At 53.7% G+C, this 27817-nt stretch overlaps 2 protein-coding genes across 2 annotated transcripts in view; both read left to right on the top strand.

Annotated features, from left to right (window-relative positions):
• The first annotated feature begins 17992 nt into the window (after positions 1 to 17992).
• The window catches only part of CRHR1 (corticotropin releasing hormone receptor 1), a 45511-nt gene continuing 35686 nt past the window's right edge, over positions 17993 to 27817 (top strand). The window contains exon 1 of the mRNA XM_028520808.2: positions 17993 to 18291. Within this exon, the coding sequence (XP_028376609.1) occupies positions 18259 to 18291 (33 nt within the window). The 5' untranslated portion in view covers positions 17993 to 18258. The remainder of the gene's footprint in view (positions 18292 to 27817) is intronic.
• On the top strand, positions 18440 to 19355 carry LOC118502181 (translation initiation factor IF-2-like). Its single transcript, XM_036033576.1, is given in 2 exon segments — positions 18440 to 18805; positions 18808 to 19355. Coding segments are annotated over 2 exon segments (645 nt in total). The 5' UTR covers positions 18440 to 18672; the 3' UTR covers positions 19320 to 19355.

Genomic DNA, 27817 nt, shown 5'->3' with positions numbered 1-27817 from the left:
GCCTGGCTCTGAAAGCTGCCCTGGTCTTCCTGGGTTTTCCATCCAGCCCCCAGCTCTCTAACCGAGGCTTCACTGAGGGGCAGGCCTGTTTAGCTCGCCTGGGGGCTGCAGCCAGGCTGTAGGTGGCCAGCGGGGAGCAGGACAAGGGCCCTCTGGAGATTACTGGGCTTGGGCAGGCCTCTCTGGGTGGAGGGAAGTAGCCACAGCAGCCGCCTGGCAGGCAGGGAGCTGGGAGCCAGCCCAGGCCTTTGTGGAGCTGCCAGAGCCCGGGCTCACCTCACCCTGCCCCAGGAGAGCCTTTCTTCAAGATGAGAAGAGGGAGGAGGGGAAACCCTTCGTCTTTAGCTCCTTCCTAGACATCGAGCTCAGTGTGCCCAGCAGAGGCTCCGAGGGGTCCTGCAGAGACCGTTTAACCGGAACGCACTGCTTCCCGAACCTCTCCCGTCACGGAGACTTATTTTTCCTGAAGGCATTTCATTCACAGCTTGAAGAGGCCAGAGTTTTACAGGATGCAGTTTGGAAGTGCTGAGGTGGATGAGGGAATAGAATTTTGGCCCTGGAGAGACTGAGAGTCATTGAACTCCCTCTGGAAACTCCCACCTACCCTTTGAAGCCCACCTCAGAGGCCCCCTGGGCAGGCTCTCGGGCTCTCGGTGGTCGTTCCCTCCTCCCCCTTGGAGACCGAACCAGCTGCTTGTCTGCTCCCCACGAACCTCGCCCACCACTTTACCCCACTCCTTCTGCCTGGAGCTGGGCGGCCGAGCCTGTGTCTCGCTAGCACGTAGCTCCCTGAGGGCAGGACCCCGGGTTGCTCAGATGTGTTTCCCTACCACCTGGCATGTAGCAGGTGCTCAACGCGCATTTGCCAGTGGAATCAGTGCAGCGCCCCCACTTGACAAAGCAGTGAGCTGAGATCTAGGAAGGAGCCAGGCCCTGCCCGGTACTCACCGGCTGGACTTGTCGGAGTGGGAGGGTGTCATCAGATGTCCGGGTTCCCCCGAACCTGCCCTGTCCCCTCCTTGACACTGGGCCAGTTGTCACGAGTGCTGGGTTTTCTCTCTGTGTTTCTGTTAACAGGTAAGCAGGAGAAGGTCTCAGGTAGGGAGAGGCCATGGCTCATCCATCCTTTTCGGGTCAGCGTGTGTCGGGGTGGTCATTTCTGTTCCCACTTTAACACCTCCTTGCCTCGGACAGCCGCAGGTCTGGGTAAAGGGCGGGCGCCCCTGACCATGGTCCTGCCCTGAGCCTGGCGGGGAGAGGACTGTGTTTCCTCTTGTTCTTTCCAGTTTGAGGCTGACTTCGAGGGTCCAAGCAGAGAGTGTAGCCGTCAATTAAATAAACATGCTTGTGTGGAACAAAAAGAATAGACTGCCAAAACTGCTTATTTGTGTGAATAAGCAGACTCTTTGGGAGGGGACCAAGAAACAGATAACCTTGGAGCCTCTAGAGAAAGGAGTGAGGTGGCTGACAGCTGGGAAGGGAGGGGCGTTTTCAGGATATATTCTGAGCACTTGTGGATTCTTGCATCCTGTGCAAGCTCCGTGGTACCTATTAAAAATACATATACACAACTTAAAAATAATTGTAAAAAATAACCATAAACCCAGTGCCCAGTCACGGAGTTTTGCTGTAACGATCAAGCCAATGTCAGCTCGTCTCGGTTCAGCAACCCGTGGCTGGCAGCGTTTCACCTCCCTCTCACTCAGCGTGCCCTGAGGTGGCTCCGCACCATTGCCCAGGTTTCTAAATGAGGAAAGTAGGCCTGAGGCCGGCCTTCCCCCGAGATGCTAGGAGTCAAGCCCTCCTTCCCAGCCCTTTCCCTGGGATACGGGAAGCTTCCTCCGTCTTCCCAATACAGGGAAGGCCACGGCCCTTCCCGCACTGAGTGATGGGAAGTGCAGGCCGCTGTCCTTGGACAGGACGAGGTCAGGGGGGGTGTGGGGGGGGCCAGATGGGACGGCCTCTCTGTGTGAGCTCCTTGTGGGTGGGCACCGTGTTCTCTTTCTACAACCCAGAAGCCCGACCCAGCACCTGGCATATTTGTTGATGGATGGGTGGACGGACGGATGCATGTCTTGTTGCCCCGGCGTTCCAGGCATGGAGGAACAAAGGCGAACAGGACGCCCTCTTTCTAGCTCCTGGGACCCTGGGCCAGCGAGAGGTGGGAGCCGAGCTCCGGAGCTGGACACGTTCCGCTTCAGATCCCAGCTCTGCTCTCCTGACGCCGTGTGACCTTAGATGAGTCTCTTCCCCCGAGCTCCACTTTTCTCGTCCACGCGATGGGCACAGACACCGCCTCCCACCACGCAGACGATCAAATAAGGCCCCATCGAGGGGACACCCAGTGTGCCTGGCCTGTGGTGGGCTCTGCCAGGCTCTGCTTGTCCCTCTCCCCTCCTTCCAGCAGAAGAATGACCACCACGGAGACCAGACATTGTCCTCCCTCTGCCTCCAACAATCACCTTCGTGTCGAGGGGGCCCTCTTTCTGTCTAACTGGAGCTTCCGGCTGTTACCAGGTCCGCGGCCTCCTGTGTCATTTGTCCAGAGGAAAGACAAAGAGCTGTCAGCGAGGCCCTGCAGGAGCCTCTTCCAGATCCGCGCGTGCAAAGATAGTCAAGGTCGCGTCCCGTCAGCTGCGCGACAACTGCGCACCCAGCAGCCCCACCCCTCCTACTTGGTCCCCAGTCCAGGCCCCCATCCCTTTTGTCCTCTCTGCCCTCTCCTGGGTTCAAGGACTCTCAGGGCAAGGTCAGGGAGGGTGGTCCACAGTTTCTGCTCCTCGCCACCTCACCTCCTTCCCCTCCCCCAAGAAATCGGCAAATAGCTCAGACTCTGATGACGGGGAGATTGAACCCTGCGCTGCAGCACTGACAAGATGCATTTTACAACAAATCCCGCAGCCAGACCCTGCAAACAGCACCACCGTGGCGTCCCTGATATATAGCAGGGAATTAGCTTATGTCCCTGGCAACCAATTCTTGGGCTAAAAATAGTTGGCTTGTGGGTTCACCTGTCCCTCCTTAACGTTCAATCTCTGCGTGTGCCACAAAGGAAATGACTCTGGGGTCCAGGTCCTGCCTGGGTGCTGTGGGCAGGTGTCAAAGGTTAACCTAGCTTTAACGAATGACACTGTCAAGGAATTACCCAGCAAGACAGGGGCTGGGCTGCCTTTTGTTGGGGAGGGGAGCCAGGCTGAACTGTTTTTATTTTAATCCTACAGGCTTTTACTTTTCAAAAATTTTGTTTATTTATTTTTAGAGAGAGGGGAAGGGAGGGAGAAAGAGAGGGAGAGAAACATAGATGTGCCAGAGAAACATCGATCGGCTGCCTCCCCTAGGGGCCCCAGGTGGGGACTGAACCTGCAACTCTGACCGGGAATCAAGCCAGCTTTTGATTTGCAGAAGGACACCCAACCCACTGAGCCACACCAGTCAATGCAATCCCACAGGCTTTTTTGAGTAGAAAACCACCTTCCAGAGATCCCCCTGGCTGGCCTCCCAGAACACCCCCTCTGCATTATCTCCCCCTCCCCCACAGCCCTCCCGCACACCCTTCCAGCCCACTCGTCACCCTGGGCTGGTCACTTCTTTTGCAGTTTCCTCAGCTGCAGAAGGAGCGATTCAATGAGTCCATCTGTTTATGTACTGGATTCTCAGACATGTGGACTCAACTTCCAGTATTTTGTCCCAAACGTCCTCACGCACATCGAGGTCCCTGAAATGCCAACACATTAATGCGCAAACGCCCCACAGTCCATCAGGCAGCCCATCCAGTGTGACAAGCCTTTGTCAGATGCTGCGTGCTAATTTTTTCCCTGAAAAAAATCTCTTTAAAGTTATTTTAAGAGCCCAGCCCAGCTTTAAAAATTCCAAAATTCCTATTTTAGAGCTGCTTACTAACGGTAAAATACCAACTGTCCCTATAAAGCAGGTTGTTCATAAAGCCTTGCCAGTCAGTCACATCTTAGTCTAAATGAGTCTATAATGTTACCTTTCCTGGAAGTGGAGAAGGAGCATGGAGTCTTGGGGTCCTTCATGGGGGGCCCATCATGTTAGGATAAGGAAAGCCTCACCTGGCTTCCTATAACCCCTGTGAGAAGCCCCCACGTGGAAGTCAAGGGCCTCCATAAACTGTGGCCCCTGCTCACCACGCCAGCCTCAGAACCTCCCAGGCACGTCCTGCTCCAGGTCCACAGGACTTCTCGTTCCCCAAAGAGACCAAGCACAGTCCCGTCCCCGGGTCTTTGCTCAGTGGTGCCTCTGCCTGGAATGCCACTTCCCCTTCTCCCCTCCATCCCTGCACCATGTTTTCCTGTTGGCAGGAATTCTCCTTATCTTTGAAAGTATAAATTTCACCATCTCTTTTGTGAAGCTGTGGCTAGAATGAGCCCCTCTGGGTCCCTTTCCTCTTCTACCATCTTTAGGAGCCATGTAGTGTTAAAGCCAGAAGAGCCTTAGGGACCATCTACACAGTCAAAATATTTTGACTGTGACCCCTGGTAAGAAATCCACTCTATATTGTGACCTAGCAGACACACAAAGAGACACACACATTAAACACATATAAACACGCACTCAACCACACACAGGCATAGCCATGCATGTGCACCCACATGCAAACACACGCGGATACACACGTGTACACACACACCCACAACTGAAAGAAGTTTATCTACATGCCGCTTTCTTCCCTCTACCATGTGCGGTGCTCCGATTCTGGGACGTGGCTTCCTTGACTTTAAATGCTGGTTCTGACTCACTAAATTTATTTCACCATCTTGTAATGGGTTATAAACTGCAGCTTGCAGAGTGCTGACCTAGTTTAACCCCTCATTTTACAAAGAGGAGTACCAAGGTCCAGAGAGAGGAAGGGACCAGCCCAAGGCCGCACAGCTGGCTGGTGCAGCCACCTCTCCTCTCATGCATGGAGCCCTTCACGTTGCAGCCGCTCTTGCAAGTGTACAGATCCACAAGAGCAATGGCCACATTTCTGCACCACCGTCCCTCCCCTGAAGCCTGGCCCGTATGGGGCCCCAATAAACGCTCCGTTGGAATGCTGAAATAATGATGAGACAGGGTTTGAGAGGCCAATGATAGACCTGCCGGAGTGGGAGATTAATAAATGCAGCGCCACGGCCTGGAGACCAGGTCCGCCTTAGCTCATTAGTGGTGCTGGGCTTTCCCAGGGTTTAGAGATGCTGAAATTGCCAGTGGAGCAAAAGTCCTGCTGCTGAGTGGGGGGAGGGGCAGGGCAGGAGGAGGGGAGGACGGATGAGAGGTGGAGCTGTCAGGGAGGGGATGGTGGAGGGCAGGCGGGCAGGGGCAGCCGGTGCTGAGTGCTCTGGGTGGGTTTCAGGGGGTAAGCGGGGCTGCGGTTCATTGAAAAACTGAACCAGCTCCAGAGAGAATGGAACTGGGTGTCCTTTGTCCTGCCATTCTGGGAGAAGCAGCTCAGGAGGTAGATGAGGTGAGGCGAGGATACGCACAGGGAGAGGTGAGAGATGGTGGAGACCTAAAAATGAGCGATGTGGACACAGCTCTGCCGAGTTAATGCCAGACGCCACTCGGCTCAGGGGTGGCCTGGAGCCGCTTGAAGCCTGCACAGCTCTCTCCCTGACCCCTGTCACCTCCACGCCACATCGGAGCTTAGCCACTGGGAGTGGCAACTCAGAGGGAGATAGTGGCTCATCCACCCACTACAGCCCCTTGTGGGAAATCACACCCAGGTGTGGGCAGCCTGAGAGGGACAAACGCTCATTCATTGACAAGATGAGCAGTTACTTGGCCCACACCGTGCCCTTGAAAGACAAGGGCCTTGGAGTTGGCAAGCACAGACTCCTCAGGCAGCCATCTCCTGTGGGCAACGGTGACCAGCCCATGTGCAGGATGTTGAAAAGAGGACAAGTAGGGTGTCCTGGCGGGAGCAAGTTCTGGCCATTGGTTTATTCATTCATTTGACAAGTATCTACTGAGTTCCGGCCAGGGCCATGGCCAGGTATGCTGGGTTGTAGTTGTGAGCAAGACATAGTTAGGGCTTAGCGTGTAGCAGGGAAGGCAGACTGGGGACGGGTGTTTCAGGTGGCATGGGGAAGCCCGCAGAGCCACCTGAGGCACTGGTAAAGGCTTCCCAAAGAACTCGAGACTTAAGGTAAAATTTCCAAAGGCAAAGTTGAGGCATCTGGAGTCCAGGTGAGGAGCTGAACTGTGAGAGGTAGCCTGGGGACCCCCACCTGTTTGCAGTTTGGTGGGGTCTCCTCAGCCCTGTGTCTTGGGAACTTTGTTATTCTGGCTGCCACCAATGGGATGGGGCTCAGCACGCTGACGTACAATAAACAAACCTCCCAGAGACTTGAGTCACACGTCAAAATGCCAGTGTGGTTTTCTCTAATGGGACCATATTTGCCAAGCTAAACCTCACTGGCAGCCTGATTTAGGATGAGAGACCCTGGCTGTGAATGTCAATGCCACATCACACCAACGAAGGGACTTTGAGCAAAGCTTTAACTTTCTGTGAGTCTTGGTTTCCTCATCTGAAAATAGGGATCACAGTGGCCACTGAAGTTTGTGATGAGAACGTGAGCAATCGCATGCAAAATACCTCACTCCTCCCTACGAATGTCAGTGCACAGGTTAGTGGTTTCTCAAATTTGCACGTATTTTGTAACAGGAGATGATCGTGCATGCTACAAAATTCCAAAGGCACCAGAGGATGCAAGTTGACAAGTGAGTCTCCTTTATGTTCCCTTTCTGGGAATAAATAAATATCATGACATTTTTTAAAAAATTAAGTCATAAGAGAATTAGGACTTTTTTCCAAGAAGACTTCTCTATCTTACAAAAGTAACTCATGTTTTAACAAATCGAAAGACAACACAAGAAAATACAATGGACACTTTCTCTTTCCCCAGAGCCCCCAGGCTCACAGCCAGAGGTAACTGTGGTCGGTAGTTTCTCGTTGGCTCCCGGGGCGTCTTTCGGCGGGAAGTCTGCTTAGAAGACCAGGTTATAAATAAGGACATGCAGGATTACTCAGGAAGTGGGCAGAGACACTGGAAAGTTCCTGGGGTGGTGGGGGGGGGGCACTTCTATCAATTTAGGACCATGGAACAAGTTGCCTTTCTCTATTCCAGGGAGATTTATCATCCACCCACCCACCTACCCCCCATCCAGCCATCCAGCCCTTATGGCTGGGCCCTCTGCCAGGTCCGTGGGAACTACAAGATGAATAAATGAAGCATGCTTTCTTCTCTCGCCTCTTCTATCAGCAGGACAAGGGATATAGATCCATCAATTTGTGCAAGCCTGAAAGGGACAGGAGAGTTCCCTTGTACACCACCCACCAGCACAACCACTTCACAGACAAGGAAACTGAGATGGAGAGAAGATGTGACTTGCCCCAAGTCACACAGGAAGTGGACAGCTGGGCCAGGACGGGAAGGCGGGTGCTGGGGTTCAGCCCTAATACAAGGTGGGGACTGACGCGGGACGGAAGTGGGCCTGGACAGCTGTGGCAGTCCAGAGGAGGGCGTCTAGCTGTGTTAGAGACGGTCAGGGCACTCAGGCGGCCTGTGGAGGAGGGAGGAAGTGCCAAGGCGAGGAGCTGGGGGTCTCTAGGGTCCTTTCTGGCTTGCACAGGGTGTTAACTGGGAGGACCTACAGCAAGACAGGGAAGATATTTGGTAGGAGATGCTTGTCCAGCCAGTGGGGCCCCTCCTTGGGAGTATAGCAGCCACAGGTCCAGGCCCCCAGGGCACCCCTGCGGTAGTGCAGTGCACAGCTGGACAGGCATGGGCAGAGCCTGGCATTGCTGCTTTTTCTTAGAGCCGTCTGCCTCCTGCTCGCCCCTGTCCCATAGCATTATCTTTCCAATGAGGTTTGGGGAGACCCCCAGGGCTCCTCCTGAAACCTCTACCAACCACTGGTCTAGCTGGCTGCCCTCCACTGGGGTCTCTGCTCATGTGTTTCAGGTTGCCTCATATCCTGCCTTCACCCCTTGTCCTGTCTGTCCAGCCAGGCCCCCTGGGGAGGGAGGCCTCACCGTCTCTCCAGTTCACTGGGGTTATATGCAAGAAAAGATTCATTGTGTACTCACATTTGCAAACTCAGCTCTGAGCAGCCTGCATCAACCAAGGTCTTAACCGGAAACAAACGGCCCACTTGAATTCAATAATTTGAGAAGGGCTAACTAAAGGAACTGTTTATAAAGGCTCGCACAGACTGAGGAAACCACAAGGTGTCATGTAGTACTCTGAGGCCCATGAGAACTAACTATTCTTATATCCAAAGGGATGAGGGGGAAGGGAGTTACCAGAACCCTGAAGGACAGTCATGGAGAGAGGTGGCCATGAGAGCATCAGGGACACACAGCCAGCCCACGACCACCCCACAGGGAGAGAGCTGGTGGGATAAATTCCCCTACTCACTCCCCTCCATTCTGCTAATCAACAGCTGGGACTTCTTATTGGCTGAACCCATCAGGAAGAGGTAGGGTGAGGAAGTCCATTGGAGCAATTACACAGGTTAGTCCTGGAGCACACAGTGGGGGTAGATATGGAGGGGCAAGTGGGAGGTCCCCTACACAGCCATAATGACCTCCTTCATTACTGACATGCCCTCATGAGCCTTACCAGACTCTATTTCCTATGAATGGATCCCCCACCTGTCTCTCAGGTAGCTCCCCGCTTTCTCAGAAGCCCTCTGTGTTCCTCTCCCACTGGGCCTGCAGGTGGGACCCAATATTTTTTGCCTTTGTCACCCCCTTGCCCTGGTCACATGGGGATGAACCACGTGGCCAGTCTCAGGTAGTCCCGTCATGCAGCAGGGACTCGGGAAGGAGCAAGCATGGGGCCTTCCTCCTCTGGAATGAGCTGCTGCTGTGGCCAGTGGGCCAGGCCCTGGTCAGCACTTCCACGGCTCAGGCATGCCTGGATGTGCTGGCCCCCATCCAGCTGAGCCACTGGGGCCTGGCCAGATGGCAGCGGGCAAAGCAGGAGCTGGCTGTGAGCCACAGGCCTGGCTTAGCTGATTTGGAAATCAGGCGAGTGGCTCAAGGGAGGCAGCGTGCCCATAGGTACCTCGGGGCCAGGATGGCACGGCCCAGCTGCGACCCAGCTGTGGCTCACTAGACTTAAGTCTCAGGTCCATTGAGTCTGGCAGGGGCTGCAGGGCCTCCGCCAGGCCTCAGGAAGGCAGTGTGGTGCACGCAGAGTTTGTCCAGCTCTGCCCCAAACACAACTGCTCTTGGAAAAATTCCTTCCTCTTCTGGACAGAATCCTTTTCCCAACATGAGATCTCCTTTAGAACTTCAGTATATAAAACTGGTTCAGACAAAAGTACAGCCTCAGAGCTTCCTCCTCAGTCTCCTCATCACTACCTCCTCTCCACACCCATCTCCAGCTTCAGTCCCTAAAGCATGTCTTCCGAATCTTGGGGTTTGCATAAAATGAAACCCTGGCCTATGTGCTCCCCAAGTGGGGTTAATATGCTGTGAATTTTTTAATGCATAAAAACAGACAAAATGTTACCATGAACCCCAATGTACCCACCACCCAGATTCAATGAACAAATCATGGCCAATCTTTTCTTTTTTCTTTTTAAACCATTTTAATTTTTAATTACAGTTGACATACATTTTTCATTAGTGTCAGGCATATACACCAGTGATTGGACATTACATAACTTACTAAGTGATCATCCCAAAAAATCTCACACCCACCAGACACCATATGTAGTTATTACAATATTATTGACTGTATTCTCTACGCTGTACTTTGCATCCCCATGACTGTTCTGTAACAACCAATCTGTACTTCTTAATCCCTTCACCTTTTTCACCCAGTTCTCTAATCCCCTCCCTTCTGGCAACTGTCAAAATATTCTCTGTATCTGTGAGTCTGTTTCTGCCCTTCTTGTTCATTTATTTTGGTTTTTAGATTTAATTGTCAATAGATATGTATTTTTACCATTTTATTGTTCATATTTTTATCTATTTTTCTTACTATTCTTAAAAAAGACCCTTTAACATTTCATTTCATATAATACTGATTTGGTAATGATGAACTTCTTTTGCTTTTTCTTGTCTGGGAGGCTCTTTATCCATCCTATAATTCTAAATGATAACTTTGCTGGGTAGAGTAATCTTGGTTGTAGGTCCTTGCTTGTCATGACTTGGTATATTTCTTGCCAATTCCTTCTGGCCTGCAAAGTTTCTGTTGAGAAATCAGTTGACAAGCTTATGGGAGCGAGCTCCCTTGTAGGTAACTAACTGCTTTTCTCTTGCCACTTTTAAGATTCTCTCTTTGTCTTTAACTTTTTACATTTTACTTATGATGTGTCTTGGTGTCGGCCTCTTTGAGTTCATCTTGTTTGGGACTTTCAGTGGTTCCTGGACTTATATGTCTATTTCCTGCACCAGGTTAAGGAAGCCTTCTGTCATTGTTTTTTTCAAATAGGTTTTCCATTTCTTGCTCTCTCTCTTCTCCTTTAGGCATCCCCATAATGAGAATGTTTGTATGCTTGAAGTTGTCCCACAAGCTCCTTATGCTACCCTCATTTGTTTAAATTCTTTTTTCTTTTTGTTGTTCTGATTAGGTGCTTTTTGCTCCCTGATATTCCAAATTTGATTCTCAGCTTTATTTACTCTACTATTGATTCCTTGCAAATTACTCTTCAGTTCAGTTAGTGTCTATTTCATTTCTGAGTGGTCATTTTTATGCTATTGAGGTTCTCACTAAGTTCACTGAGCATCCTTATAGCCAGTGTTTTGCATCTAGTAGATTGCTTGTCTCCATTTTGTTCAGTATTTTTTCTGGAGCTTTGTTTTGTCCTTTCATTAGGAACATGTTTCTTTGTCTCCTCATTTTGGCAGCCTCCCTATGCTTGTTTCTATATATTAGGTAGAGCTGTCATATCCCCTAGGCTTGGAAGAGTGGCCTAATGTAGTAGGTGTTCTGTAGGGTTCAGTGGCACAGCCTCCTTATTCACCCAAGGTGGTCATTCAAGGTGTGCTCCTGCCCCCTTCCATGTGGGCTGAGTACACCCTCCTCTTGTAGTTGAGCCTTGATTGCTGTTCACCCATCAATGGGAGGGGTTTACCCCCAGGCTGATCAGCTGCAAGGACTGGCTGTGACCACTGACCACCAACTCCTGACCACCATGGAGGATAAGCTGTGTAGGAGCCCATTCCACAAAGAAGGACTTACTTCAATAGAGTTGTGGCACCTGCTGATTCTGCCCTTCAGTGTGTTGCTTGGGGAGGTGGTTGGGTGGTGACGCTTCAGCGTTGATCTGAAGCTGTCCCCTGGGTGTGCTGGCTCCGAGGCCGCCTGGGAGCTGCAGGCCAAGGTCAGCCACTGCCTGCATTCTGCTCAGAGCCACCCAGCAGGAGCTACAAAGTGATCTGCAGGTGGCTGCTACTTGTGCTGGGCTTGGAGGTGCCCAGACAAGAACAAGCTGCAAACCAAGGCTGGCTACTGCTAGTGCCAGGCCAAGGGACAACCAAGCAAGAGATACGGGGCACATTGAAGCCAGCTGCTGATTTTTTTAGAGATTTTAAGAAAGTCTGAAACACAAACCACTGGAAACAGCTTGGGTGGACCTTAAAGTTGGGTGGGATGGGGCCTCAGGAAATCACCAACAAACAGTGTGAGCCAGGTTGATGGAGGCTCAGCTATGGCACCTGCCAGCCAGCTGTATGGGAAGAGGGCGCATCAAAGAAACAGTGGCCTCTGCCAGCACTTCTGTCCGATTGAAAGCTGCCCCACCAGCACTCTCCCTGGTGCGGGCAATTCAGTTCCTCCTGGAATGTCCCTGGAATACCTTTCAAACTGCTGCCCCAGCAAATCCCAAACATTACATTATTTCATCTGTAAATATTTCAGTTTATGTCTCTAAAAGGTAAGGATTCATTTTAAGTATATAAACACAATGCCATTATCACACTTTAAAATGTCTAATCACAATACACATTTCTAACTGTTTATTTACAAGTCGGGAGGGGTAGTTTGTTTTTTAACAATTTGTTAGAGTCAGGGTGCAAACGAGGTGCACATATTGCTGCTCAGTGATACTTCTCAGTGTCTCTTTGCCTTGATCTATGAATTGCAAGTGGCCAGTGAGGCTCAGGACAGCCAGTATACAAGGGCTGTGAAAACATTCCCGGCATCCTGGAGGAAGAATCTGTTCTGCCCTGAGCCTTGTTCAAGGCCCGAGGGAAGATGCAGGAAGGAGTGAAAAGGCTGGCCCGAGGCTCAGCGCTGTGGTTTCCCACCAGAAAGCTGTAACTGCTTAGTTTGGGGGCACCCATCCAGGGCTGGGCGAGGCCACACCTAAGAAGTAAGGGGTGCTTCACTGGTGGCGAGAAGAATCCAGGAGAGTATGGGTGCCTACAGAGTATGTTGTCCTGGAGGCAGGAGCCTGGGGTCTACTCCACTGGTAAAATTGACCATGAACTGTGAGCATTTCACTTGGCATTTGCTGAGACACAGGACTTTGCCAGAGGCTGGGACTGCTCAGATGAATGGGAAGCAGTCTCTGCCCTCCAGAAGGAGCTCACAGCTCTTTTGAGAAACAGATGGGCACTGTTGTATATTTAACCTCTAGACTTCAGTGTGCCGACCTGGAAAATGGAAACAATAGCACCTTACCTATGAGACCAGCAGCAAAGGGACAATCCATATTTATAAAAAAGGTGGAGGGGTGGGCTGAGTGCTGGCCTGGGAAGTAGGGGGAGGAACATTCATAGAAGACCCCAGAGTCCTCAGGACCAGCAGGGTGACCTTAAGTAGGACACCCCTGCCATTGATGTTACCCCAGTGCCTTCCCAGGGGCCTCCATGTTTTGAAAATGATGGAGTTCAGGGCATGTAGAGTGGAGAACCCTTGTCTGTCTGTGACATTCAGGCAGAATAGAATGTCTAGGTTTGCATCACAGCCCCATGGGAAGCCTGGGTTTCTGCTGTCCATGGGACCACTTGATAGCCTAGGTCGCGGTGCCTCAACCTCAGCACTATGGATATGTTGAACCAGCTAACTCTTCGCTGTGGAGGCTGACCTGCACATTAGGGGATGTTTAGTAGCATTCCTAACCTCTGTCTGCTAAATGCCAGTGGCTCTCCCCTTCCCCATTGTTGCAACCAAGAATGCCTCTAGGCATTGCTGCATGTTCCTTGGGGGACAGGAGCACCCCAGGTTGAGAACCCCCGGTCTAGGCTAGAAGGATGCTATTTCTCTGCAAGGACATATGAGTATGTTGCTCCCTGCATTTCACTCCAAATTTCTGGCTGGCACCTCTGATCTGCTGTCAATTCCAGGATGTTCCCAGGGTGTCAACCTTTCTTACTTCAGTGCACCTTTCAAATTTTCTAAAAAACAAACACCTTCAATGGCCCTCTCAGCCATGCTTAATAAATGCAAAAATATGGTAATTGCACCCAGAGCAAGCACACTTGCCCTCTATCGATGCAGACTCAGACTTGAGAGAAGGAGAAGCCGCTAGGTCACCTGAGGAGCTGTCTGTGGCTGAGTGGCCCACCCCCACCTGCTGTCACTACCAAACTGTCGTGTGGCTTGTCTCTGCTCCTCCCTTTGTCCATCCACTGGGAAAAGAACAAGGGTGAGACTGGTCCTAGAACACATTTTCCTGGGGTCAGGCCTCCTGGGTGGTATCCCAGTTCCCTAGGGTGTCTAGGCTCAGCTCACCTCTCCATGGTGCACGGGAAAATACCTGGAGCAGGAGCTGGACGCCAGGGTGGAATCCTTCCCGTGCCAAAGCCGCCCGTGTAACCCTGGGCAAGGGGTCGACCTCTGAGCTTGCTTTCTCATCTGTAAAGCGAGGCTATTAATACCTCCTTCTCGGTTGTTAGAAGGATTACATGAGAAAGTGGTGAAAGAGATTTGCGGGGTGCCAGCTGTCATACAAATCCTAATTATATTGTTATTACCTGTTGTTCTAAATGAGGGAATGAAAATTTCAAGCCCCTTAATCCCAGGAGATCCTCAGCCCAGCGTCGTCTGCACCCCAGCTCTGCCGAGCCCCACCCCGTCACTGCAGCCCCATCACTTGTCCCCATCACACCAGTCTCCTCCCCTGCCCACACCTGTTCCTCTGGCTGTGTGTCTCTCAGGGACCCTCCTGCCTGGAAGGTCTCCCTCTTTTTCCGCCTGTTCACACCCACTTCCTTCAATACCCAAATGCCAACTCACCTCCTCTGGAAGGTCTTCCCTCTGACAAAGGGGGTAGATTAAGATCAGTTTGCCTTCTTCCCCCAACTGAGCTGCCTAGAACCCCTCAGCCCCAAGCTGAAGCACAGTGCTTGGCAGGTCTATATGGATGATGATGATGATGATAATGTATGAGGTTCAATAATAAAAACAGCTAACACTGTGGACATGCCAAGCACTGTGCTAAACACTGGACACAAACTTTGTATTTATATTTAAAGAGTACCAACTGGCCATATGGAGTGATGATCTGCCTCCAAACAGCAGCGCAAAATCTAGAATCTTTTCCGTTGACCCTGGGCAGAATGAATATTCCTGCCTCCATACCTACAGTCTACTATTGGCCTAATTTTACTGGATTTTAATTACTCATCAGAGTGACTGTCTCCCCTTCCAGCCTGTGAACATCCAGAGGGCTAGAATCCTGTTATATTTCTCTTTATTGACCTTATTGTCCAACAGAGACTGACACATAGTTGCTGCTCATTAAATGTTTGTTGAGTGAAGGCGCAGATGAATGGAGTGATTAACACCACCTGCCCTGATGTTCATGCGGTTTTGTAAGCCGCTCCCTCCAGGAGGCCATTTTCCTGACCTCATACTTCAGAAGCGTTCTAGACCTGTGCTGCTCCAGGCATGATCTGTCTGCAAACTGTCTGCTGCGAGTTCATGACAACGTAAGTGCAGAAACTGGGAGTGAGCATTAAGAAATTCTGAAGCAATTCAACAGTGTCTGATGTCCATTGGATCTAAAAGTTTTAAAAATTGAACTTCTACTTTGTATGTCTTTATTTTATTTCATTTTTCTAATAATGCATTCCCACTGTATTTTGCAATCGTATCATTCTGCAACAGGTTAGAAATTTAAAAATCAAGAGCCAGTTCTTTGGCACAAGTAGCCTAAGAAGTATGGTTCCAGACCATGGACCTTCTGGGACACTCAAGGTTAAAGCCAATGTATCCCTCGGACTCAGCCCTGCCTTGCTCTTGCTGGGTCCCACCCATCACTACTTCTTATCACATCTGGAAGGACATAGAATTGTCTTTTATTCCTTTTGGGTTTCCTCATATTCTCCCTTTCTTCCACATGAGGCAGGTTAAATGAATGAAAGCCGATGGTGGTCAGGGCCTAGACAAGAAGAGGAAAAGGCCAGAGAGGGGTTGGAAGAGTGTGTGGGAAGGGTCAGGCTGGGAAGAGGAGGCTGGAATGGAGCAGAAGGCTGTCCTGACGAGGGTGTGGAGAAACTGCCTGAGGAGACCGCCCTGAGCCAGCAGCCCGGAGAGGCTGGGACTGGGGTGGAGGGGGCTGAGCATGGAAGGCCCTGGCAGTGGCATCTGAGCCTACAAAGGACGGAATCTTGAGAGGGGAAGGAAGCAGTTTCAGGACAAATGAAAGACGGTATGGAATCCTTTTGCAGAAGGGGTGTTAAACACAAAGCTCTTGTAACCCCTCTGAGGCAGTCAAGGCCAAAACCATAAATAAGTGATGAAGTGATACAGTAGCCTTCTTCCTCTTTGCTCAGGGGGAAGAGGGAGGACAAAATGTGCCATCTGTAGCTGCCCCTGTAGAACGAGAAAGTCCAAATCCCAGACCTGAAAATCAGGAAGAGCAAGACTTGATTACAGCCTGATCGATGGCATTAGCATATTTAAAGATCAAGTCAAGGGGAGGATCAGGGGCTCAGAAAGGCAAAACTGTGATGGTGTTTATTAAGCAAGGGGAACAGGGAATCTGGCAACCCAGAGCTGTCTGGTCCCGAGAGAGTCGGCTCCAAGGTCCCGAGGCAGGGCTGGGGAGCCATGCCGCTGCAGGATCTGGGCAAACCTCCTGAGGCCCCACCAGCTTTCTCTCCTCTGATTCCACACTCCCCTGCTGCTGAGACCTTCTCATCAAGAATTCTGCTTTCCACAAAGAATTGCCTAGAAAGAGGGACCATGCTGCCCATCCCTTTGAGCAACTGGTCCCCTCAATGATGATGAAAGCGATGGTGACTATAGCTAACCTTCTTTAAGCCCTTGTTACGGACCAGGCATCATTCTAAGCCATTTAAACATAATAATTCATTTAAACCTACCTATGAGGTAGGTATTCCTACCCCTGTTTTATAGATGAGCACATTGAGGCACTGTTAAGTAATTTCCCAGTTTCATACAGCTTTTGAGAAGACCCAAGACTCAGACCGAAGTCCCGCACTGCACTAGAACACCCTGCCAATTTTCTTAAGAACAATAAAATGACAATCTGGTTGGAGTGCCCACCTCTTCTGAGGTTGGTTGGGGTAAGTCAGGGCCAAACTCAACAAGACCAGCTCTGGAGCACTAACCAAATGGGGGTTTTGCAAGGCTCCAGACTGTGCTTCGTCTAGAAAGTGCCACCCTGTGTGGCTAAGCCAGTGTGACCAGATGGCTTCCAAAGCAACGTCCCTCCCCACTTCAGAGCCCCAGACGTCATCAGGGCCCACCCGTACAGGCACTTTGAGCTGGGATTCAGGGGACTGAGGACTAAGCTTACCAGCTCCGTGACTTTGGACAGGTAGCCACCCGCCCGTAGGCCTCAGTTTTCTTGAGTAATTTGCATATTGGGTCAAACGACCTCTACAACAATAACTCCCTTTCCAAATGAAGACTCATTCAGACCCATGAGTGCGCTGGCTCCTACCGCATGCGCTGAAAAGTGGGCTGAAGGGAAGAGGGAGGTGGGCACTGGCAGGGCGCAGAATCCAGGGCAGTTAGGTTCAGAGTGGGGCTGCGGAGAGAAGTCAGAAGTTCTCCCCAACTGGAGGCGTTGAAGGGGAAAGCTTAAGGGGCTGGAGGAGGCAGGAGCTGTTCTCCAGAGTTGGGGGTGCACGGGGGGGTCTAGGGTGACCAGCTGACGAAAACCCGGAGGTCTGGCGGGGAGGCTGACCCTACCCTGAGGGCTTGGCCGAGAGGGGGCGCTGTGGCTTCCTCCGCACCCAGCCCTCAGGATTCCTAGCAGCTTTCCCTCGGCTGTAATGCAATGAGCGTCTGCTTTCCCCTCCGCTGCGTCCAGATGCCAGCTCGTCTTGCAGAGCACCGCCGCCTCCCCATCTCTTAGGGTTCCCGGGTTCAGCCCCTGGGCAGGGCAGGCGCTTAGTTTGTAGAATGAATGAATGGATAAACGAGCAATAGGGAAATGAATTAAAGGGAATGAATAAATGAAGAAGGGTTCACCCCACCGAGTTTTCACGTCTTTGCCTGCACCTGGCGTGTTAGAGCCAAAGGCACTGGGGGTCGGGCCGGAAGCCCCTGCCCTTGCTGAACGAAGTGCGGACTGGAGAGAACCTCGTCCGGGAACGCCGCAGGGCGGGAATTGCCCAAACGCAGTTCCCATTTCTTCACCCGGCTTTCCGCGGCGTCTCTGCTCAGTCGGGGCCTCCGATAGCCTCGCTCTCTTAGATTCACCAGAGTCCCTCGAGTCTCCCTCAGACTCCCTGGACTCTCCAGGCCCCGACCGCAAGCCGGGCGGGAGGTGGAAGGCGCCTCCTCTGCTGTCCCCCGCCCCCATCCCCGGCTTCTCCCTGGACTGCGGCGGACGCCACCGCTGCCAGCGCGTCCCGCCGACTGCCGCAAACCCGGGCGCAGGGAAAGGGGGTCAGCGCGGCGAGGGCACGGGGAGCGGTTCCTGGGAAGGGGAGGGGACGAGGAGGCGGGGTGGAGGAGGGAACGGAGGGGCGACGCGCAGAGGAGGGACTGAAGTAGCGGGGAGGGAAAGGCTGGAGAGGGGAGGGGACGCCGCGGCGAGGGGGCGGGGAGCCGAGGCGAGCGCGGCGCGGACCGAGGGGTGGGCGGCGCAGGCAAGCCGGGCTCCTCGCGGGCAATAGGTGGTTGCCGGCTGGGCTGAGTCAGGAAAGGGCGGTCGGGCTTCCCTAGGGAGGGGAGAGCGAGAGCCCGCGGGGCCAGGCAGCGACCGAGGAGCGCGGCCACTCATCCGGCGTACCGGAGCCCGCACCCGCCGCCCGGTCCTCTGGGATGTCCGAGGGACCCAGGCTTCCAGGACGGTGACCGAGCGAGCCGGAGGATGGGACGGCCCCCGCAGCTCCGGCTAGTCAAGGTACGAGCGAGCCGGTCAGCCCTCGAGTGCTGCGGCCGCCCGCAGCCTCGGGCCCGCGCGGGACGTGGGCGGACTGGCCGGGGGGGGGGGGGGGTCCCTGGGCAGAGCTGAGCACAGCTTCGGGCGAGGCCCGGGTTTAAGGGGCTGCCCAAACCCTTCTCGCCGGACCTTTGGAGCGGGCATTGGGTGGGTGGGGGCGGAACGCAGGTGAAAAAAGACATCGTGGTGGCGAAGCTGCCGGGACGTTGTCGGAGGAGGGGTCCGCCCACCCGCGTTACCAGCTCTGTGCAGAGAACCGCTTTAGGCTTCGCGGGCCCATGCTCGGTTCCGCCCCCTGCCCGGCCCGCGCAGACCCCAGCGGCGGGACTGGAGGTTCTGGGGATGGGCCCCCCACCCGCCCCGGCGTCCTCTCACCAGCTCCCCGGGTCCGCACGCCCCCGCCCCGTTTCTGCGAGCGCCTTCCTTCCCCTTCCCCTCCGCGGAAAGCTGCAAGTCCGGGGCAATAACTGTCCCCCGCGCCGCGAGCCGATGATCAATATCGCAGTCGCCCGGCGGAGACCGCGCATCCGGCTGTGGGTGCCGCTCCGCCGCCGCCGCCGCCGCCGCCCGCCGGCGGGAGCGCAGCGCTCGCCCTCCGCGCCTTCCTACCCTCAGTCCCGCCGCTGCGCGCCGGCTCGCGCCGGCTCGCTCCCACCTCGGGTCTGGCGACGCGATTGCGGCGCTGGGAGTTTAGGGAAGTCGCCAGACCGCACGTCCAGCGCCTGCGGGCTGAAGTTCGGGGGCGGCCGGGCGCGGCCAGCAGGCGGTGTTCGCCGGGGAGGGGCTGGGGTCAACGGTCGGGCCCGCGGCCGCCGACAGCCGCCACTTCCCACCGCCCGGCGCGGTCCGGAGTGGTCGGACTGCAGGGCGCGGGCGCGGGCGCGGAAGGGGCAGCCGGAGGGCGAGGCGGGCGGGCCTCGGCGCCGCCGCGGGGAAGCTCCGCACGGCTCTCGCCGGAGGATCCGGACTCCGCAGGGTCGACCGCCTGAGCCAGCTTGACCGGGTTCAGTGCATTAGAAAGCGATGGCTTTCACAGGAATGGAGGGGAGGGGAGAGACTGACTTAATCTCCTTTTCCATTAGTCCTTAAAGCCCGTTGTACGTACACGACCAACTCACAAAAGTGATTCGCGTGAAACCACCCAGATTTTAAAATTCAGCTCTTGCCGGTGCATCCGTTGAGAGGTTATGAGTTGCCAGGGCTTCTCCAGCGTCCGCCTGCTTCTCCCAGATAGTTATAAGTTTTTTAAAAAAATGCCCGAGTGTTGGTTCGATGGGACCCAAATCCTTTTCACCACCCGTTAACTGAGGACAGGGGGCGAACTCAGATTGTTTCCTGGGTCAGCAAGGAGACTGGGAGACGGAGGTAGGAAGGAAAACATCCAGAGAGGCTGAAGAGATGGCATAGAATGGGAATATTTTCCAAAAAGTTACTGTGTGTGGAGCCTTGGTCTAAATTCACAAATCAGACCGAATTCGAATTCGATGTTTTAAATGGATTCAAAGGATTGAACGGTATGTTTTTTTGTTGCTGTTATTTTTATCCCTTTTTAAGTTTAGTTGAGAGCAGGCAAATGTTCTTTCTGTGGCCTTTCTTAGAATTGTGTGTAAGTCTCTACCTAGAATTAGCACATTTTCCTAAAAGAAAAAAAAATTTTTTTTCTGTTGTTGCCTGTGTGTTTTCCCACTAGGTGGTGAGGTGATGGTAAGGAACTCAGTACGTGCTCAGTAAGTTACAAATGAGTGAAAGGCAGTGAGTGAATGGGCAGCTAATGCTGGTTTCAGTTAAATAACCACTTTTCCCTTTTACTTATGTGCCGTGTACACGTTGCTGGGCATTGTTCTACATGCTCTGCGAAGATTAAGTCATTTAATCCTCAGCAGCCCTAAGAAGTAGGAATGATTACTGATGCACAGAAAGGCTAAGTAACTTGGTCAAGGTCACACAGCCAGTGAGTAATGGAGCCAGAATGCAAACCCAGGCAGTGTGGCCCGAAGTTCGTGTTTTGTTGGCTTTTATCAGAAATATCATAAGCTACTGAAGCCCTGCCAGATGAGAGCTCAGGCAGTGTCGTCAGTATTGAAAGTAGGAATCTAGGGGAGTTAATCCAAAGCCCAGCTCTGTCTGCACCAGACAGAGTTGAGGAAAAAATCCACTCTGGGGCCCTTCTTGTGGGCCCAGCACTGCACTGGTCACAGAGAACTGGGGGAGAGTGTCAGGGCAAGAGCACCTGAGGGTATGGGAAAAGTGGGTATGTGTACGAGTGTGTGTGAGAGAAGTGTGTGTGTGGGCATGAGAGGGTAGTTGTGTGCGTGAATGAGGGAGAGATGATGTGTGCGTGTGAAGGAGGAGACGGGAAATATTGTCTCTGCCCTCAGGAGCAGGGCCAAGGAGCACCTCTGAGTCACCTAACCACCAGCCGCAGCTCCTGACAGGGAGACCCCAGTGTAGCTCCAAAAAAATGTGGTTTCTGGTGAGTGTGAAGGGTGGGTAATTCAAGGACAGTTGAAGAGGGAGCTAGCTTTATTATTATTATAAAAGCAATCTTGCTGCATTATACAAAGTTTGAAAAACCACAGGAGAATATTATTACAACCTCACTCTCCTAACACAGCTATGTTACCATTTTAAAAATAACCCCTGCAGACCCTTGTTCAAGTGCAGGTTTGGGCGCAGCTGTGGCCACTGAGCAGGCGTGCTCACTCACTGTGTCACAGCCCAGGTCCGTCCCATGTTATTCCTGAGCTTTCAGAGGGAGATTTTCAGCATCTGTGTGTTCCCTGTGAGTGAATGTTCTTTGCATTCCTGTATTGGTGCGCACATGGGCCATTTCCAAATCGTTTCTTTAACAAGCCAGGTTTTTGAGGGGAGCATTGGCAGGAGGACTCCAAGGGCAAGTGAGTGAGCCCAGAGTGGGGCCGTGGCTGCCATGGGGTGTGGGAACAACTGGCCCGGCTGCCACCACCACAGTAAAGTAGGAAAGGGTGCCGACAGCCTGGCCAAGCTGTCCTATTTGACATGGCCAGCCCCCAGGAAGGGCGTGTTGCAGGTCGGTCCAGTTCTCAAGGAAGGTATAGATTTGGGGGAAAGCAGGACACTTGCCCAGGGCCAGTGAGGATGAGCTCAAGCGGAACGTGCATTTCTCACTCTCTCTAACACTTGGCTCCTTGCAGAGCACCAGCAGCCAGCAGGGTTCAGCTGCACAGAAGGAGGAGTTCGGAGGGTTCAAGGTGCCCCTTGGCAGCACCCCAAATGCCCATGAAGCTTGCCAAGTCGTTGGGCCTGAGCCCTGGCTATGGTGTGGCCTAGAAGGAAGGGGTTGGGCACGGGGCTGATCATTGCAGCAGCTTTATTGGGAGGGGAAGACCATCCACCTGGGAGATGGCAAACCTGGCTTTGGTCCCAGCTGTGCCTCTGAGGGGCTGTGACTTTGGGTAGGTCACCTTCCCTCTCCAAGGCACAGTTGGTCAACAGGGATATTAGACTAAATTCTCTATTACCTTTCTGTATCTATAAAAGGTCTGCTTCCAAACACACCTTAGGGCCATGACCCCACATGGGATGAGTGGGGTGCAGCAGATTCAGTTCCCAGTTCTGCCCCTTCCCAGCTTCAGCACCTTGGGACTTGGCACTTGGACTTAAGTACCCTCTCTGGGCTTTGGTGCCCCCAGCTGTGAAATGGGGGCAATACCTACCTCCTAAGGTTGAGGTAGGAATGAAATGAGTTACTACACGGAAAATGCTGGGAACAGTGTCTGGCACAGAGTTTGCTTTCAGAAAAAATCAGGAGGCAGCTGCTTTTCAGAGAAAGTGAGATAACGCGGGAAAAGCAACTAGCACTCATTATATAGCATCCCCACCGCTTTCATCCTTCACAGCACCGCACCTCATAACCAGGGCATGTAGCAAGCATTTCACAAATGTTTGTTGACTGGATGCATGGCGTTATTGTTGCTCCCTCTAGTTTAGTGGTTGTTAGACAATCTGAGAGGACTCACTGCTGTTCCCATGAGAAGGAGATATCATGCCAAACAGGGAAGTCTTAGGAACACCCCCCCCCCCAAGCAGGAATGCCATCTCTGATGCAGGAAAGAGTAGAATTGCCCCTTGAGTCCACTCTGGTTATTTTTTAGGGAGGAAGGAAAGGAGGGGAGGGGAGGAAGAAAGGAAAAGAGAAGAAAAGAAAAGGAAAGAGCCAATGCAGCCCTCAGTGATTGGAGAATCATTGGGGGTGGAGCCTGGGCTGGTGAAATTCCAGCCCCTTTGTCTAGGGGAAAGCAGGTTGGTGGCAGGCAACCTGGGGCCTTTTCTTGTTTCTTCCTCCCTGAAAAGACAGGTGGGTGATCTCTCCCATCTCTGACTCGGCCCTAACCCCTCATGGTACCAATAAAAGGAAAAGTGAGACTGTTTTGGAGCTGAGGCCAAGCTACAATTTTAGCTACAGTGTTATATGCAAAGAATGAATTTGGTAGTGACATATGACTCCTGTATACTTAGATTCTCAGGGGCCCCTATCGGCAAAGTTCCTTGGAAGTAACACCATCAAGTCCTTTTTAAATGCTCATCTTTGAACTTGTCCTCTCGGCCAGCCACCCCTCGCCACACTCAAAGTGGCCGTCGGCATCCCCCTGTGTGGGCAGAAACATCGGGTGAAGCAGATGTGGACCTAATCCTGACTCTGCTCTGAAGCTCTGGGAACATTAGGTCATCACTCTGAACCTCGGTTTCTTCATCCGCAAAAGGGGGGGAATGGGACCTACTTTAGGGGATAATCAGGATGACTGCATGAGGTGCCAGGTGTGAGACTAAGCACAAGGGCACATAGTAACTGCTTAGCAAATGTTGGCTGCAGTAGTCACTTACTAAATCTCACCAGGTTTCGTCAGTCCAAGGAAACCATCAAAAGAAGCCGTGGTGCGGGGAGAGGAGGTGGGAGAAGGAGTGCTCGGCAGTGTGGAATCTTCTGCCCCAGGCCCTTTGGACAGTCCCTGGGGGGAAAGGATGGGGCCACCCGCTGTCAGCTGAGCTCAGAAGTCCAAGGACTGAAGTGTGTGAAATCTCTGACATGTAAGAACACTTGACAATAAAAACAGAGACGTGCAGGGAAGATAACACGAGATGATTAACTCACGGATGCAAACAATTATTTTGAAAACAACTAGCTGGATTCTGTTAAGCAACAGATGAACAGATTAACCATTTCGTTTCAGAGTAAGCGGGGTCTGCTTCCACCAAAGGGAGAGGCTGGAGAGCAGGGCTGGGGAAGAGAGGGAAGAGGACCTGGAGACGTGGACACGGGCTGCCCTTTCTGTGAAGTGGGCGGGTTGAGACGCGGTTCCAGGAGGCAGTTCCCCGCACAGAGAACATCCAACTCAAATGCTTTAGCCAAACGCTTTCTTTGGTGACTGTGCCCCCACAGCCATGGAAGCATTTCTGGGATGTTTGTGGGGACTCTTTCCACCCTGGACACCGGCAATGTTACGATCCTGTCTCTTGCCCTGCTGGGCCTCAGGGTGCAGCCCAGTGAGGTGCTTAGAGGTGAAGGTGGTGGAATGCGCACCCACCCCTCTGCACCTGTCAATCATTCCCAACCTCCTGCCAATCTGGCCATGAGCCAGGGCACCTAGGTCAGAGCCTGGGACACAAACTGGCCAGACGGGTCCCTCTGCTTCCCAGGCGGCAGAATGGGGCAGTGGGGTTGTTCTAGGCTGACTGACTGACTGACTGACTGACTGCCATTTGGAGCCCACCCGTGGTGAGGCACAGTGGGACACAGCTGAACCTTTGGGAAGGTTGGGACAAGGTACTGCTCAGTGCCCCTGGCAGGCACATGGAGCCGAAGAGCTGGAAGGCAGCCTGCCTAGTGTGACAAGCTAGAGCACAGGTGGCAAACACAAGGTCCTGAGGCCGAATCCGGCCCTCCACCTTGTTTTGTCCGGCCCAGCACCTTGTTTCTACCCAGCGGCAGCATGGAGCTCCTTGCCCCTAGATAAGGAGTAGTTACATTTACACAGCCCTACAATTACATTCGACCCTTTGAAGGCAACCCCGAGGCTGATGTGGCCCCCGGTGGAAATGAGTTTGGCACCCATGGGCTAGAGTGAGAGATGGATGCAGGGATTTTTCCCCCATTTACAGCAGGGATTCTCTCCCCACCCACCCCCATCTCTTAATTTGTGTTTCTCCAGCCTCCTTGGCAGGGGTGGTTTTGAGAAGTACCAGCTATTCCTAGAGGAATAGCAGCCTTGCCACCGAAGGCACAGGGCTAGGTGGGGAGAAGCAGGGAGGCTTGCGGATGAGGGGCTGGGCTGTGCGGGCAGGAGAGGAAGCCGGTTCAGGAGGGGTTTGGCTACCCTGGGGAAGGGTGGAGGGACAGCCCAGAGCTGTATGACGCACAGTCTCCACAGGGCCAGCCCCTGCACGAGGAGCCCCTGACCCTACGCTCAGAAGCAAAGCCCAGCTGAGTGCCCAAGGGCCTGCTGAGTGTGGACGATTATATCCTGTAAGATGTGGGCATGCAGACGGACAGACGGTGAGAGAGGCAGACACGCAGAGAAACCAAAGGCGATGCAGAGAGGGGAACCTTCACTGGCTAAAGCTGGCGGGGGGTGGGGGGCGGGGGAGAGATCAGGACAAAGTTCGGAGAGGAAGAGGAGGGCAGGTGGGAGAGAGAGAGGTGGGGCGTGGGGAAGAGAAGTGGTAGCGAGAAAAAGACCTAAGCGTGTTTTCTGTTCATCCAGGCTTTAAACTTTCTTCCCAGCACACGAGAGAATGAGTATCCCTTGTTCTGAAGCCAGAGATGGCGTTTCCTAGAGCTGCCATCCGCTCTCCATTTCTTACAAGAGTCACCTCCCCCATCCCTAACCTGGAGCCCTCCCAGGCTGTCAGAAGAGCCCCAGGGAGTGGAAGGGATGGGCCCAGCACCTGCTCCCTCCACAGAGACATTTACTAACCAGACCCCACGCAGATCCTGGTGTGGGGGCTGCTGATACATGTGTGTGGGAAGGAGCTCTCCCCTCATCCCACACCCTCCCCCCATCCCCAGGGCTGGGAACCCCGTTGGAGTCAGAAGGAACAGAGCCCGTTGCCTGTCTGTCTGTGGCTCTCTTCCTCACACGCACACACGCTCCCCTCCCCTGTCCTGTAAGCACAGGCCCGGGAGGCCGGTGTGTGGCACCCACCAGCTCAAGGCCAGGGCTGGAGGACTGACTCCCAGGGGAGCAGGTGGGCACCCAAGGGCCACAGGGTCAGCAGTGGGAGAGGATGCAGGTAAGGCCACCTCCACGGCTACTCCCCTGGCCTCACATGCCTGGCTGGGAGGCTGGGAGGCTGAGAAGCTGGTCTTTAGAGGGAGGCCTGCGTCCTGGGCTTGGCCCGAGCCTCTGCTCTCCCCCTCCTTCCACCCTCTTCCTCACTCTGCCGAGCTTCTCTCAGCCACACGTGCCATTTACTGAGCTGCCTCCACACCAGGACGCACACGGGTGACCCCGCTGAGCCCTCCCGTCCCAGTCTAGAGGTGAAGGAACCTGATACTCCCTGAACCTCTCAGGCCTCACCTGGCCTCCTTCCTAGCCCCACAGAAGACTCATTTCCGCCAGCCCTGCCTTTGACCATGCTCTTCCTCCTTCTGGGGCGTCTGCCACCTGGTCTCATTGTACCAAGGCTGTCTGTCACGTCCACCAAAGTTTTTCTGAGCCATCCTGCCCTCCCCTCCAGGAAGCCCTCCAGTCTAAGTCCATCTCTCACTGGCTGTCCCTTTGCTTTCTCTGTATCTCCTCCCCTTAGTGAGAGCCTCCCACTCACGGTAGCACTCGGGCTATCAAACACCCAGGATCCTCTGGCTCTTTGCTGTCTCCTCCACAGGATCCTAAAGATGTTTACTAACCACACCCCACACGGACCCCTGGTCGCTTGCTTCTAACCCGAGCCCTCGTTCCCACCATAGATTCTGAGCTCTCTTGGGGCAGGAGGATTCCGGTAAAACAAAAGCAAAAGACCGTGCCCCGGCACCCACTGCAGCACCCCACAAACGCAGGTGCTCAGGAGATGCTGAGCCCCGTGGTGGGCGTGCCTCGTTCCTGCTCTCTGCTGCACGTCTGTCTGTCTGTCTATGCGCGCGGAGGTGCTATGGTGGCAGCAGACACAGAAATGATGAGCTCAGCAGACAGAGTCCTCTGCCTCTGCGTGTGGATTTATGACTCAGTGGCTTATCTGACCAGCGCTACGCTGTCGGCGCCGCTAACATATAGCGATCTCGGTCCTGCCCCCTGTTCTAGCCCCAGTCCCCATGGCAGGGGGGCGTTTGTCCTCGTGTAAAAGCAAGAGCAGTGTTTTGCTTCATAACTGGTCCTGGGGGCTTGTGGGAGACATTGCCAGAGGGAGGTTTGAAGCTGGTCTGAGGACAAAGTGCAGGAACTTTCTCAGAACCTGGGGTCTTCGGAAAGCAGGTCCAGGGCACCTTGTCCTCTGGGCAGGGGCTGGGGGGGACCTGGCGGCTCTGCTGGTTGTGAGGCAGGAGCAGCCAGGCCAAGCAGCGGTGGGCTCCCTCCAAGGGATCCTGCCTCTCAGTCCACATCCCAACTGTCTAGCCACCCATGGGCCGGGGTGGGGTGGCCTTTGGTGCCTTTCTCTCCGGTGTGCTGGCCCCAACGGCCTCGCCCTGACCTCCGCTGCTGCCCAGCTGTGAAACATGGACCCATGCAGTGGCAGGGCATGTGTGCACCCCGGCAGATGGAGCTCTGTCCTTAAAGCTGAGGAGGCAGGACACCGGCTCTGCCACTTCCTGGCTGGGCGACCTTGGGCAAGTCACACAACCTCTCTGGGCTTGGTCCCCTTCTCGACCATGATGGAGAATAAAGGAGGCAGAAATGCCTGTGTGGCAAGGGGCCTGTCCCCATGAAGCTCAATGAGTGGCCTCCCCTGGCCCCCCCTTTACTCCTCCTTTTGACACTGAGCCCACCCATCGCTCAAGACCCTCCCCGTCCATGGGGCCTGCCCTGACCAGCCAGCCATCCAGCTCTCCTCTGCAGCTGAAAAAGTAGGGCTCCTCAAACCAGCCGTGGGGAAGGATCACGTGGCTCCTTCCAGTCTGTGGCAGATTGGCAGGTGGTCCTATTGCTTGTGACGACTCGCAGCCAGACATCCACGGGGCTTACCTGGAGTGTCAGACAACATCTGAAGTGGCCTAGACCCTGTCCAGCGAGATGGGTCTGTTAGCAACATGCGTGATGTCACGGCAAGGACAGATTCCCATCAGTTTCCAGATGCTTCTTGCAGGAACAAAGAGTTTGCAGCCCGCACCGGCCCTGACCACACTGTGAGTTGCGCTGGTCTGACACCCTCCCTTGGAGACGGAATCCATGGCCCAAATCCCTGGTTCACTTTTCCCACAAGGTCTGGTGGCAGGCCGTGCTCTGCGCCTCCTGCCGTGAGGACTCAGGGCTGGAGCAGGAAGAACCAGTGACCAGGAGGGTCGAAACCTCTGGTT

This window comes from Phyllostomus discolor, chromosome 8 (assembly GCF_004126475.2).
Source record: "Phyllostomus discolor isolate MPI-MPIP mPhyDis1 chromosome 8, mPhyDis1.pri.v3, whole genome shotgun sequence".
NCBI lineage: Eukaryota > Metazoa > Chordata > Mammalia > Chiroptera > Phyllostomidae > Phyllostomus > Phyllostomus discolor.
This window is presented reverse-complemented; position numbering and strand designations above follow the sequence as displayed.